The 12402-nt window shown below is 51.0% G+C and overlaps 1 protein-coding gene across 1 annotated transcript in view; it reads right to left on the reverse strand.

Annotated features, from left to right (window-relative positions):
* Positions 1–7759: 7759 nt before the first annotated feature.
* UBXN7 (UBX domain protein 7) overlaps positions 7760–12402 on the reverse strand; it is a 50128-nt gene continuing 45485 nt past the window's right edge. Inside the window, exons 9-11 of the mRNA XM_007537834.3 lie at positions 12166–12402; positions 11997–12076; positions 7760–9624 (exon numbers count right to left, since the gene is read on the reverse strand). The exon at positions 12166–12402 is cut by the window's right edge and continues 157 nt beyond it. Of these exons, the coding sequence (XP_007537896.2) occupies positions 9463–9624; positions 11997–12076; positions 12166–12402 (479 nt within the window). The 3' untranslated portion in view covers positions 7760–9462. The remainder of the gene's footprint in view (positions 9625–11996; positions 12077–12165) is intronic.

A 12402-nucleotide genomic window follows, 5' to 3' on the forward strand; every position in this document is an offset into this window, starting at 1 on the left:
TTGGTCCAGCCGGAACCAGGGGGTGAGCAACGAGGTCCTCCCTGCGGGAGCGCTCTACCTGCGGTCTGGATGGAGCCCCACCGCCCGCCCCGACACACCCCTGCTTTCAGAGCCAGTGGCATTGCCTGGTTAGAACTGCTCACGGGGCGGCACACGTCTCCACAGCTCTACGTGTCAACGGTCCCATTGCCCTTGTGCCTTTGCCACTGCTTCTCAGAGCTACGAGAGGGCGGCCGGCACGCCAGTCATCTTAGTGGGTGACTGACCAGGTGTCTGACCCTCCATCACTGGGCCCAAAGCCTTTTGCCCCACTTTGAGAAGAGCCGCAGAATCTCCTAGCACCATGGGGCTCATGGGCCAGAAACTGTGCGTCTTAGGGAGCAGCCGCCAGAGTCACTACACTGGGACGCCGTCCCTGTCACTCTCCAGTCAAGAAGGCAGACCCCAGGTTCAGTCTCATCTGCGGTCACAGTGTAAATGTCACTTGGACCACCGCTGTCCAGTCACTACACTGGGACGCCGTCCCTGTCACTCTCCAGTCAAGAAGGCAGACCCCAGGTTCAGTCTCATCTGCGGTCACAGCGCAGATGGCACTCAGACCACCGCTGTCCAGAGTCACTACACTGGGACGCCGTCCCTGTCACTCTCCAGTCAAGAAGGCAGACCCCAGGTTCAGTCTCATCTGCGGTCACAGCGCAGATGGCACTCAGACCACCGCTGTCCAGAGTCACTACACTGGGACGCTGTCCCTGTCACTCTCCAGTGAAGAAGGCAGACCCCAGGTTCAGTCTCATCTGCGGTCACAGCGCAGATGGCACTCGGACCACCGCTGTCCAGAGTCACTACACTGGGACGCCGTCCCTGTCACTCTCCAGTCAAGAAGGCAGACCCCAGGTTCAGTCTCATCTGCGGTCACAGCGCAGATGGCACTCGGACCACCGCTGTCCAGAGTCACTACACTGGGACGCCGTCCCTGTCACTCTCCAGTCAAGAAGGCAGACCCCAGGTTCAGTCTCATCTGCGGTCACAGCGCAGATGGCACTCAGACCACCGCTGTCCAGAGTCACTACACTGGGACGCCGTCCCTGTCACTCTCCAGTCAAGAAGGCAGACCCCAGGTTCAGTCTCATCTGCGGTCACAGCGCAGATGGCACTCAGACCACCGCTGTCCAGAGTCACTACACTGGGACGCCATCCCTGTCACTCTCCAGTCAAGAAGGCAGACCCCAGGTTCAGTCTCATCTGCGGTCACAGCGCAGATGGCACTCGGACCACCGCTGTCCAGAGTCACTACACTGGGACGCCGTCCCTGTCACTCTCCAGTCAAGAAGGCAGACCCCAGGTTCAGTCTCATCTGCGGTCACAGCGCAGATGGCACTCGGACCACCGCTGTCCAGAGTCACTACACTGGGATGCCGTCCCTGTCACTCTCCAGTCAAGAAGGCAGACCCCAGGTTCAGTCTCATCTGCGGTCACAGCGTAAATGTCACTCGGACCACCGCTGTCCAGAGTCCACCACGTACACAAGCTCCCCAGGGAGTGTCCAAGTACTGTTAGGAACTGCTTGCCAGACTGCAAATACCCCAAGTTGACTTCATTCAAGTCCCCAGCCCAGCCACACCCACTCCCAGATTTCACTCCTTGCCTAACCTCTCTGGACAATATGGAACATGAGGCCTGAGAAACGACTGACAAGAAAAAGCTCAAACACACAATTAGTAGAGACATGCCAGGACTGGACAGCCCAGATGCCTCGAAGCACGCTGTTCACACTGAACTCAGACAAAGCACGCACAGTGCACAGACGCTCCTGAGCGCTGAGAAACCATCTCTGCTCAGGAAAGGACTCTGAAGGCTTTATGAAGACGGCAGATGCTTAACCGAAAGGATTACCAGTCTAGAAAAAACATTCTCAAGAGTAAATAAAAGTGTGTCCAGCACATTCCTTCCAGCCTAAGCTTGGAGGAAGCCCCTCACACTCTAAACGCCGTGTGCCAGCAAATATTTTGAATGGGAAAGGCCAGTGTCAGAGAGGAAGGGTCCTGAGTGTCAGGTAAGTGGCTCCCACACACGACAAGCTTGCTGCCCAGTGAGACGTGGAGGCCGCAAACCACTAACGCTCACAGTAATGTTCGTGGCAGGTGTCAAAGACCTGTGCTTTGAACCGCATCATTTGACGTATTAGTATTTTCCATTACTAAGAGCGCAAAAGCTTTCAGGAAAAGCCTATCATGAAACCAGTTTGTTGAAAAATAGCAAGACATTTCACTGAGCATCAATATCTCAGCGCCACTCATGTGAAATAGAAACCTAACTCCAAAGCCTTGATTGGGGGAAGTGGGGCAGAGAGGCAGGAACATAACTCTAGAGGGGCCGGTGGTGGCGCACCTGGCTGAGTGCACACGTCACGGCGCAAGGACCCAGGTTTCAGCCCCCGGCCCCCACCCGCGGGGGAAGCTTTGCGAGTGGTAGAGCGGCAGGGCTGCAGGTGTCTCTCTCTCTCCTGCTACCCTCTCAAATTCTGTCTCTATTCAATAAATAAATAAAGATTAAAAAAGAAAAAGAACTTCAATCATCTCTTGTCTGTTAAGAAGCACAAACTAAATCTATGAAAAAAGCAAGCAGGGACGTGGAAGAAGGGCTGTCCTGATGAGCTGGGGTCGTGTGTGTGTGTGTGTGTGTGTGTGTGAGTGTGTGAGAGTGTGTGTGTGAGCATGTGTCTGTGTGTGTGAGTGTGTCTGTGTGTGAGAATGTGTGTGTGTGTCTGTGAGTGTGAGAGTGTGTGTGAGCGTGTGTCTGTGTGTGTGAGTGTGTGTGTAAGTGTGTGTGTGTGTGGCTTCTCCTGGGCAACTCGCGAATAGTTTCCATTTTGGACACAGGCAGAGACCTCGGTGCCGGAGCTGATGTGCCCACAGCTGGGCTCAAATCTGGGTTGCAGAGACAGAAGCACACATCCCAAGTGAGCTATTCCACCGGCCCCTGGGCAGCTTCCTCGTTCAGGTAGACCGGGCATCCATCCACAGCCCTGGAGCTGACCCTGGCGGGCGATGTTGCCCTCAAGAAGGGAAGGTTTAGTCCAGGATGTAGCTGACAATCCCAAATGGCTTCACATTCATTTGGCACCTCTAAAAAGCGATTCCTCGTAGCCCAGTCCCGAGTGCGACTTCACAGAGACGGAGTCTGTCTTGTGTTCAGGTCAGCTTAACTCAACTAGTCTTCCTCTTTGAAGATGGAAGTGAACTTATAAATGATACAAAACCCTAGGGTATTTTTATCTGTAGGGAGCGACAAGGGCAAACCAACCAGCAAGTGGCAAGACCTTCCTGTTTGCTGACACAGGACTGACCAGGGCTGTCCTCCGGTGGCTGGTGCCTGGAGCTCTAACCTATCACTTGGGTAAGCGCAGCTTTGTCACGAGCTTGGAGCCCTGGCCCCACAACACTGAAGGTTTGGGACTGTGGTCTCTTACTCTCTCTGCCTCTGAAAGACAAGTTACAGTGATAGTAAAAAACATAAATAAATAAAAAGAAGGGCAGGAGTGGGTAGCATAATGGTTCTGCAAAGAGACTCTCATGCCTGAAGCTCCAAAGTTCTAGGTTCAATCCCCTGCACCACCATAAGCCAGAGCTGAGCAGTGCGCTGCTAAGAAAAATTTAAAGTAAAAAAATAAAAATAAGTCATAATCTAGTTCCCAGGGCTGGGCTGCTGCACACTTGGACTACACAGGTTACCATGCATAAGGACCCGGGTTCAAGCTCCTGGTCCCCACCTGCAGGGGGAAAGCTTCGAGTGGTAGAGCAGGGCTGCAGGTGTCTCTCTATTTCCACCTCTCCTCCCAATGTGTCTGTTTCTATCTAATAATAGGTGAAAGATAAAAAGAGAGTGAGTGCACGTGTGAGGGAGAAAGGAAGGAAATGAATTCTGATCCGCTTCTAAGAATCATTTTATGAAAATGCAGCAATTATAGTTCATACTCATTTGCCCAATTTCACCTTGAGTTCACAGAACCAAACCAGTGCTTATGAGAAGGACCGAGACTCTCAGCAATACAGTGATATTTTATGAACAAAAAACAAAAACAAAGTAGGGGTATCGTGGACCTAAATATTCTACATTTGGAACAAGAGAATTCTTAGAGAATCTGACCAGTAATAATGTTTGCCTCAAAGCTGCTCCTTGGAAGTATTAACATTCAAAATGGAATTCCTTTAATATAACCAATTCCATTCAAAATCATGCCTGCTTTTCAGAGAACAGTTCTCAAAAATCAAGAATACAAAACAGAAAGTAAAAAAGAACAAGTAAAGTAGAAAGGCCTTCTAATTTACAGGCTCGTGACTGTGTCCAGTAACTCAACCATCTGCCGTGGCAAAGCTCTGAAGACGGTCAGGATCGCTCTGGCAAGGCCGCCACCCAGGCGAGCCAAGAGCTCGTGGCCCACAGAGGAAATGCCAAGCGTCCGCAGAGGATAAGAGCGCCACACTGGCACAGCACCTGCGGTCACTGCCAGGACCACGAGCGGCTCTGCTCTGGCTTGTTGGTGCGATACTAAATTTCATGTCGGAACAATTAACGTAACACCAGGGAGACAATCTGGTGAATTTTGAGAAGCGCCGACTCAGGCACAACTGCCTTTAAGTGACTTTGGCTCTTCCACGCTCACCCAAACAACTGGCCCTCGCGAGTCTCATCTGGCTTATGACAGATGTTGCTTACGCATCCATGAGTCTCAGCACTTACTGGCAGAAGTTATGTCAAAGAGGGAAGAGAACTGGGGAAGGGGCCAGGCTGTGAGTGGTGACGCAGGACTGCGGGTGTCTACCTCTCTCCCTCTTACTTATTCATTCCCTTTTGTTGCTCGTTTTATTGTTGTAGTTATTGTTGTTGTTGATGTCATCCTTCTTAGGACAGAGAGACATGGAGAGAGGCGGGGAAGACAGAGAGGGGAGAGACAGACAGACACCTGCAGACCTGCTTCACCGCCCGTGAAGCGACTCCCCTGCAGGTGGGGAGCCGGGGTTCGAACCGGGATCCTTCTGCCGGTCACTGCGCTTTGCGCCACCTGCGCTTAACCCGCTGCGCCACCGCCTGCCTCCCTCTCTCCCTGTTTATCTCCCCTTCCCTCTTGATTTCTCTGTCTCTATCCAGTAATAAATACAATTGGAATGGAAGAGGAAAAAAGGGCCGTATGCACTACACAAGGAGAAAGGCGACTTAACTGGACATGGAGAAAGCGGTTCCAACATCAACTATGAATTGGTATGTCCAGAAACCAATCTCTTGGCGACTGTTCAGCTAGTCAGCAGCGGCCGCTTCCCCGCACACACATTGGCGCCGGCGTCTGCAAAGATCGGCTCCTCGCCAGTCGTGCTTCAGATATATTCAACACCAATTAGAAACACAGCAGCAGGTTTTAAAATGCAGCGACTTGTATTTAAAAGATCACTACCAGGTCTCTAGTCTTCCTTCGTTTTTTTGTTACTAGACCTAGGAAGCTCTCCTTTTTGGGGGTGTTCAGCATCAGTGGAATTAGATCGAGTGACAGGGACAGAGAAAGTGAAGGAACAGAGTAACGAGCAGATGTTTAACTATCCTGGGGTGATGTAGAAGAAAGGGAGGGAGACGGGAAGGACTTCAGAGATAAGCTGGCTCAGTGTTTACAGTCTGTGGGCCTGGAATGCCTCAGTCCTGAACCCTTGCCGTACTTCAAAGTTGCGAATCCTTTTGGTTGGGACGGTGGAGCGCCTGCCGCGTCCCCCGCCCACCCGCCTGCCTAGCTGCCCTCTCGGCAGGCCCTGCACAGAGACACCCGATTTGCACGTGGAGGAGTGGGTGGGTGCGTGCCCCTGACTGTCAGCTGGCGGGTGGCTTCCTTGTTACTTTTCTGCTGTCAGCTAAAGCTTTCAGTCCTGGGACTGTCTCCTTTTCTGCATGAGCAGTGAGTATGTCTTACTGATACGGAACCCACCTCAATCAGACAGTACACAAGGCAAATGAAAGAAGATGAGGAAACACCAAGAGAAGGAAAGCTGCAGTGCCCGCCACCTCTCGGTTCTCAGCTCTGCGCTGTGTGTGTGAAGACTTCCCAAACTCAAGTCTACACGGCCCTTTCTCTCTCTTCTAAACTTCTATTAAAATTCGAGTTCAGTCCTGGAAGAGTAAACATTTCCACGCTCATGGGTCATCTGTCTCTCTAACTACGTAAGAGAGGCAGGACCCAGATGGGTGGTTTTCAGCTATTTCCAGCTTCTGCGTTAGCAACACAGTAACTAACTGTTGGCTCAGAGTCAAGGGACAGATGTTAAGGAGTATTTTTAAGTTTACACACAGAAGGCTCACCATCTAACCTCCAAGAGATGTAGTAAGATAATTTTAGCTTTTCTGGAAAATGGTTTTAAGAAGATTAAATTCTCTTTCACTCTCCCATGTGTTCATGGCAAATATGCCAGTTACTTTCTTTTTCAGATTTCATCAGTGCATCATTTAAAAAGAGTAATTAATACCCTCCAAATAATAATGTAAATGAGAATTTATAAACTCAGCCAAGCCCCACAAGTTTTAAGGAAGCCAAATAACAAACTGGAATGGCCTTGCTTCTGGACAGATGGTTCCTGTCACAGACTACAGTGCTGCCGTGCAAAGAGAACAGACTGGGTACAGATTCTGCTTTGCTATCTGCTGGCTGTGACATTCTCAATGAGATCTCTGAACTTGTTCTTCTTTACCGGCTCAGTGAGGGAGCTGTGTGGCCTGCAGTGGCCAGCCAGACCAGAGGAGCAAGTAGGCACTGAGCACCCAGTCAGCTCCATGTTTGCTCAGTCGGACTCAGTCACTGCTCTCCTCTCTACTGCTCATAATCGTTCTGTATAAATCTCTCACCAGCAACCCTGGTAGGTAAGGGTTCTTTTCTTCTGTACCTTAAAAAGCACCGTAGGCTGTTTCCAATACTTGCAAGGAAGGCAATTTGAAGCTCATCTTAGTGACTTCGTCTCCACCAGGGGAAAGGGCTTAGTACCAGGCTATTAAGCTGGGGGAACCCAGCCCGTAAGCGGATCAGGTTCTAGAGTAGAGCCGTGTTCTCTCTCCACTCCGTAACCCCTTCCCCACAGGTCCCTGCGGCAGCTCGGAACCACATGAGTGCCTTATATCCCCAGCATCTTGTACTCCAAACACCGCAGTTGCATTTAGAGTAAACGAACATCTCAAATCCCATCTCACTGGTGAGTTTAAATTCCATGTACAGATAGATAGATAGACAGCTGCCCACCTCACAGCAATCCAAGCGGAAAGAGTTACTCTGGTTTTTCATCACATATGCCAGCACTGAGTCTATCAAGAAATCAAAGTAAAAATGATCTCCTGTCATTAACGAACATGTCTTGGATTTTTTTAGGTAACTTGTACAAAGCTAGTAGGTGAAAGGATGAAAGAACTCTACAGGGGAAAGTCTTGACTTCACATTTTTGACAGATTTGGGCTTCAGCCAGGCCTCTGCTGCGAGTGGGACGGGCACCACTGAGACACCAAAGCTGGGTACACTCTCACTTCTTACCTCGCCCTCCACGAATGGTCAGATATCTGACTTTATCTACGCTGAGTGCGCAGCTCTACTCCTCAGAGCAACTATGTTGTCAAAGCTCAGAGATACGATTGGTGTCAACACGGACACATTTCCTCAGTAAGCCAGAGACTGCTAGAAAAACACACCAGTTGTATTACTCAGAAAACAGTTCTAAAGAGAGAACTTTGACTCAAGATATAAATGAAATTGTAATTATATAAATATATTTATAAATATTTATACAATTATATACTTATACATAAGCACTTACACAGACTTAGAAAAAAAATGTAAGAACATTAATTCCAAAGGACTCACTGAAGAATACACAGACATTCCCATGATTTCCTTGAGGAGATACGTAACTCAGTCTTTAGGGGGTCCCTCATAGCCCAACCATTGGAAACCATATTCTCTAATCACATCCTAGCAACAGAAATCTTTGTTTTTCAACCCCTTCATTGCCAAAAGAGTCATTGTATGGTTTACGGGAATCTGAAGGCCTCCGAGCACAGCAATTTATGTTCCTCAAGAAAATAATCAAACTAAACCCCCATGGACAAAGTAAGTCCATTCTCCACCAGAGTTTCACAAGTCCAAGATCACTGCCACCTCCTTAGAGGACTCTGCTTCACGCTCCAGGTGTGAACTGAACACACTCATCACACAATTCAAGATGGCCTCTTCTGAACAATACGGGCAGAGGTATCATTTCAGCAACTATAACTTGAACGTGGTTCTCACAGCCAGAAAACAAGTCACGACCTCTGAAGGTTACTGTAGTCTCCCCACCTCCCTTGTGAACCAAGTGTCAAGGTCTTCCCAGTGGACAGGCTTTCAGTGCTGATCCCATTTATAAGGAGGTGGCTGAGGAAGGAAGCTCCTTGGTCTCCAGAGCCTTTAGAGGCTGTTCCAAGCAGGAGTTTTTTTTTTTTTTAAAAGCCTGTTGTTTCTAAAGGAAAAGAATGGTGTTCCTCAGCTGTCTCTTCTGCTCTGCACCCCGGGGCGTGGCTACGCACGCCTAGAGACACAGGACAGTCAGCGACCACACAGGCTTCAGCTGCGAGGGCCTGTACTGCAGGATTCCTGGGCAGCTGCCCTCCTGCAGGTCACCGGTGGACACGCACAAGGGACGGCCAAGGACTAAGAGCAGAGCTGCAGGAAGAGCCAGCTCCTTCCTTCCCAGCCCCGCCGCTGCCACGCGCTCACCAGTATCCTCGCAGGACCGCAGCGCAGCGCCACTCACGGAGTCGTAGGAGAGAAAACCGTCCGGGGCTCAGGGATGGAAAGCCGCACCGGGACCCGCATTCCTCACATCTCACACCCATCCTGACAGTGACGTGCAGCGTGGGAATCACGTTAGTGGGGAGAGTGGAGAGCCTCTGGGAAACCTTACACATGACAAGCGGCAGTTACAGGAGAGGCTTTCTTCACGTACACAGGAGCATGGATATTTTTGCTACGTGATGACAGCAAAACAAAGTGTATATTATAAAAGATAAAAGTTCTTTACCCTACGAAAAATGGGGGCTTGCGAAGAAAAAAAAAGAAAAAGCAGGTAGTTCTGATTCCCAATCTAGCCTCACCGCTACCGAGAGTCTGAGGAGTGGCAGAGAGAGAGACTGCTGACTGGACACACATGGCCTGCTGCCAGCAGGAGGGGTCTGCTTCTTATACCTTCATTTGGTCACCAGGTAAGGTAAGAAATAAAGAAAGGTAAGAGCAAAGGAGAGAAGAGAAAAAGGGTGGGGTGGGGAGGAGAGAGTGTAAGAACTCAGAATACAAAGAATCAGATGACTCGCTTGCCCGCCTCTGGCCCCCTGGTCCTCTGAGCCAAATGCACACCGTTGCCGTGGTATCTTACAGGAAGCGGCGGGGCTGAGGGAGGTCAGGCCATGGCGCTAATTCCTTTCCTGCACAAAGACAGTCTCTTGAGGACAGAGGCCTGCCTCTTGCAAAGTAATGTCATAGTCCAGATGGGAGAGTTTCCTTCGGGGGAAGTTAGTGAGAAGTTCAAAACGTTCATTTGGGTATCCTTTCGACTGCACGTGCTTCACCAACGCCTGTGAAAACCAAGAGCAAGGCAAGGCTGTTAGGTGGAAAGAGAAGCCGCATGCATCAGACCATTGAGCACACAGCATTCATCTTACACAGACCAGACGGCACGTGCTGCTCATATTAAACTATGTAAGAAGTTACCCCACATACAACTTACGTAAATTAACAACATTCACATATTTTCCTACACTTAACTGGTGTATCTCGTTTTGCCACTAGAGGCCTGCCTTTGTGAGCCAACAATTTAAAGATTTTTCCCTTTATAACATCACCCATGCTACAGACATCCCTTACTACCCCCAAAGACAAATGGCTGTTGAGAAGGCCCGCCAAACACCTAAGCCCAATTAAGTAAAGAAAAAAGGAGGATATACCCCCCAATATTCAGTTGGCTAATGCACTAACTACATTAAACCTCTTTTAATATCTATAAAAACTCAAGACTACTGGCCTCCCCAGGTGCACCCTATTCTGTTTTTAGACCACGAAGGAGGAGGGCAGGGGAATGTGCCAGCGTGCCTGTCCATCCCCCGTGGAGTTCCCCTGGGGGACCCCTAGCACTCCAGGATCTGATGTGGGCTAAGGCATGAGCTCTGCCCACCAAAGCAACTCCAGGTCTGGAACACCGACTGGGTCCGACAGCCACGGCTTCCCCACATGGAAGGGTCACACACCCCTTCCACAAGGAGCTAATGGGACCTGCATCCAGTAACGGAGCCGTCAGTGATGTGGACACATACACGGACAGATGCCTGTGCCTTGAATTCCTCCCACCTTCTTGGAAGCCATGAGGTTACAGAACACGCCCCTTGACCCCTGCTTTGCTGCCGGTGGGCTTCAAAGCTCAACTTTTCTTGTTCAGGTGGAGAGGGGAGAGATAATCTGTGCAGCGCCCACACTCAAGCCTGGGTCCCGCGCAGCGGCTACTCAGCCCCCACCCCCACTGCCAGTGTCTCCCTTCTACCGGCTCCGGCTGGCACCGGGGCTGTGCTGCCTGTTATCATCCACTCTCCCACCCTCCCTCCAACTCCACAACTAAACTTGTCAAAAAAGGGGGGGTTGGAACTTGCTCCAGCCATCCTCGTATTCTGTGCACCAGACCAAGGAGACTGTCTGGGTCTTCTAATCATGGCATCTCCCAGACCAAACAAGCAGTCAGGTCAGGTGGGACACTTTCCCCAGTGTTCCCAGGCAGCACCACGCTATTCAGGCTTATGCTTCTCTGCAGGAGCTGAAAGCCGTGGAGGGAGGGCCCGGCACAGGAGTTTGGGGCAGAGGGACACTGCGGCAGCAATGTACCAAGGTGCAGCATCCTGGCCTCAACCCCCAGCACCAACATAAACCAGGGCTTGCTCATAACATCAACCTGAAAACCAGGAGCAGGACTGGGTGGGACACTGCTGTGCTGTGTGTGACTCAGCTTCCAGCCTGGACTGCACCTCGCGGGGGAAGCTTGGCGGCTGTGGTCTGTGTGAAAAAGTCAGTCTGGAACAGCAAAGTCCCAGTGGTGACAAGACCCACCCCCAAAAAAACTAAAACAGGAAGTGCAGGGGCCAGAGATTCAGTCCAGCAGGCAGGGTGCAGGGTGTATAGCCTGCATGTCTGTGCATCACACTAGAGTCCCGGCTTCACTACATAGGAGGGGCTGTGGCAGGGGAGGGCGGGGAGCCACGCTCCCATCTCTGTATGAATTGCTCATGGCAAGACGTTGTCTCTGCAGATAAATACGTAAATAAATAAAGCCCTGTGCACTATAGAAGACCCCATCACCACAGTGGGTTATGTAAAATGTAAAAGTCCAGTGGTAAACAAAGCCATGGCTACACCAAGAAGGATACAGAGAGGGCAGAGACAGATAGCATAATGGTTATGCAAAAGACTCTCCTGCCTGAGGCTCCAAAGTCCCAGGTTCAATCCCCCGCACCACCATAAGCCAGAGCTGAGCAGGGATCTGGGGAAAGGAAAAAAATGGGGGGGGTGTGTGCAGAGAATCCCAGGGAAGCGGAGCAGGTCTAACAGGTGCCATGGAAGAATCCCAGCCCAGCCTTGCTTCCTAACCAGCCTGCATGTCCAGCCACTCGGGGCTCAGAAGACCCACAGAGAATTGAGAAGATCCGGTGCCTGTCCCGTCCCGTCCCGTCCCGGGATAACTTTGACAGTGGGGGACAGGGGTTGTTCAGGTCCTGGAACGTGATGGCAGAGGAGGACCTGGGTGGGTGGCCACTGTCATGTGGAAAACTGAGAAAGGTTACACGTAAACCATTAATCCCCCAATCCAGAAAAAATGTGAAAATAAATAAATAGATAAGAACTGGGACTTAATGCAAAGCATCCGTTTCTCCACTTGAGATTAACGCCTGCAGTCAGACATACTCACCAGGAGTTTCGCCTGCTCCGGAAGGGTGATCTGTTCCCTCTTCCCGTCTGGGTACCGCAACATCAGCTGTGCTTTTGGTCCTGGGGGTGGCGGAGAGGAGGTAAACTGAGTTTAGATAGAAGACATTCACATCAGCAAGCCAGCCCCCAGGGACCGCTCGAGCACCCACCGTTCACATCTGGGCCTTCTGCCAGCCCGTCCACTCTCTCGGGTGGCGTCTCCAGGATCTCGGCATCCCCGGCGGGCAAGCCCTGGTGGTTCGTGGCCGCTGTGGGCTCAGTTCTGGCAGGGGGCTCCGTCAGCGGCCTCCTGTTCTCCTCCTTTCTGTGGCCTGGGTCTTTGTGGGGAGACTTCCGGGACTTGGCAAGGCTCTCTGCCTCCTCTTCCTCATCAGAGCCACAAACCG

This window comes from Erinaceus europaeus, chromosome 14 (genome assembly GCF_950295315.1).
Source record: "Erinaceus europaeus chromosome 14, mEriEur2.1, whole genome shotgun sequence".
NCBI lineage: Eukaryota > Metazoa > Chordata > Mammalia > Eulipotyphla > Erinaceidae > Erinaceus > Erinaceus europaeus.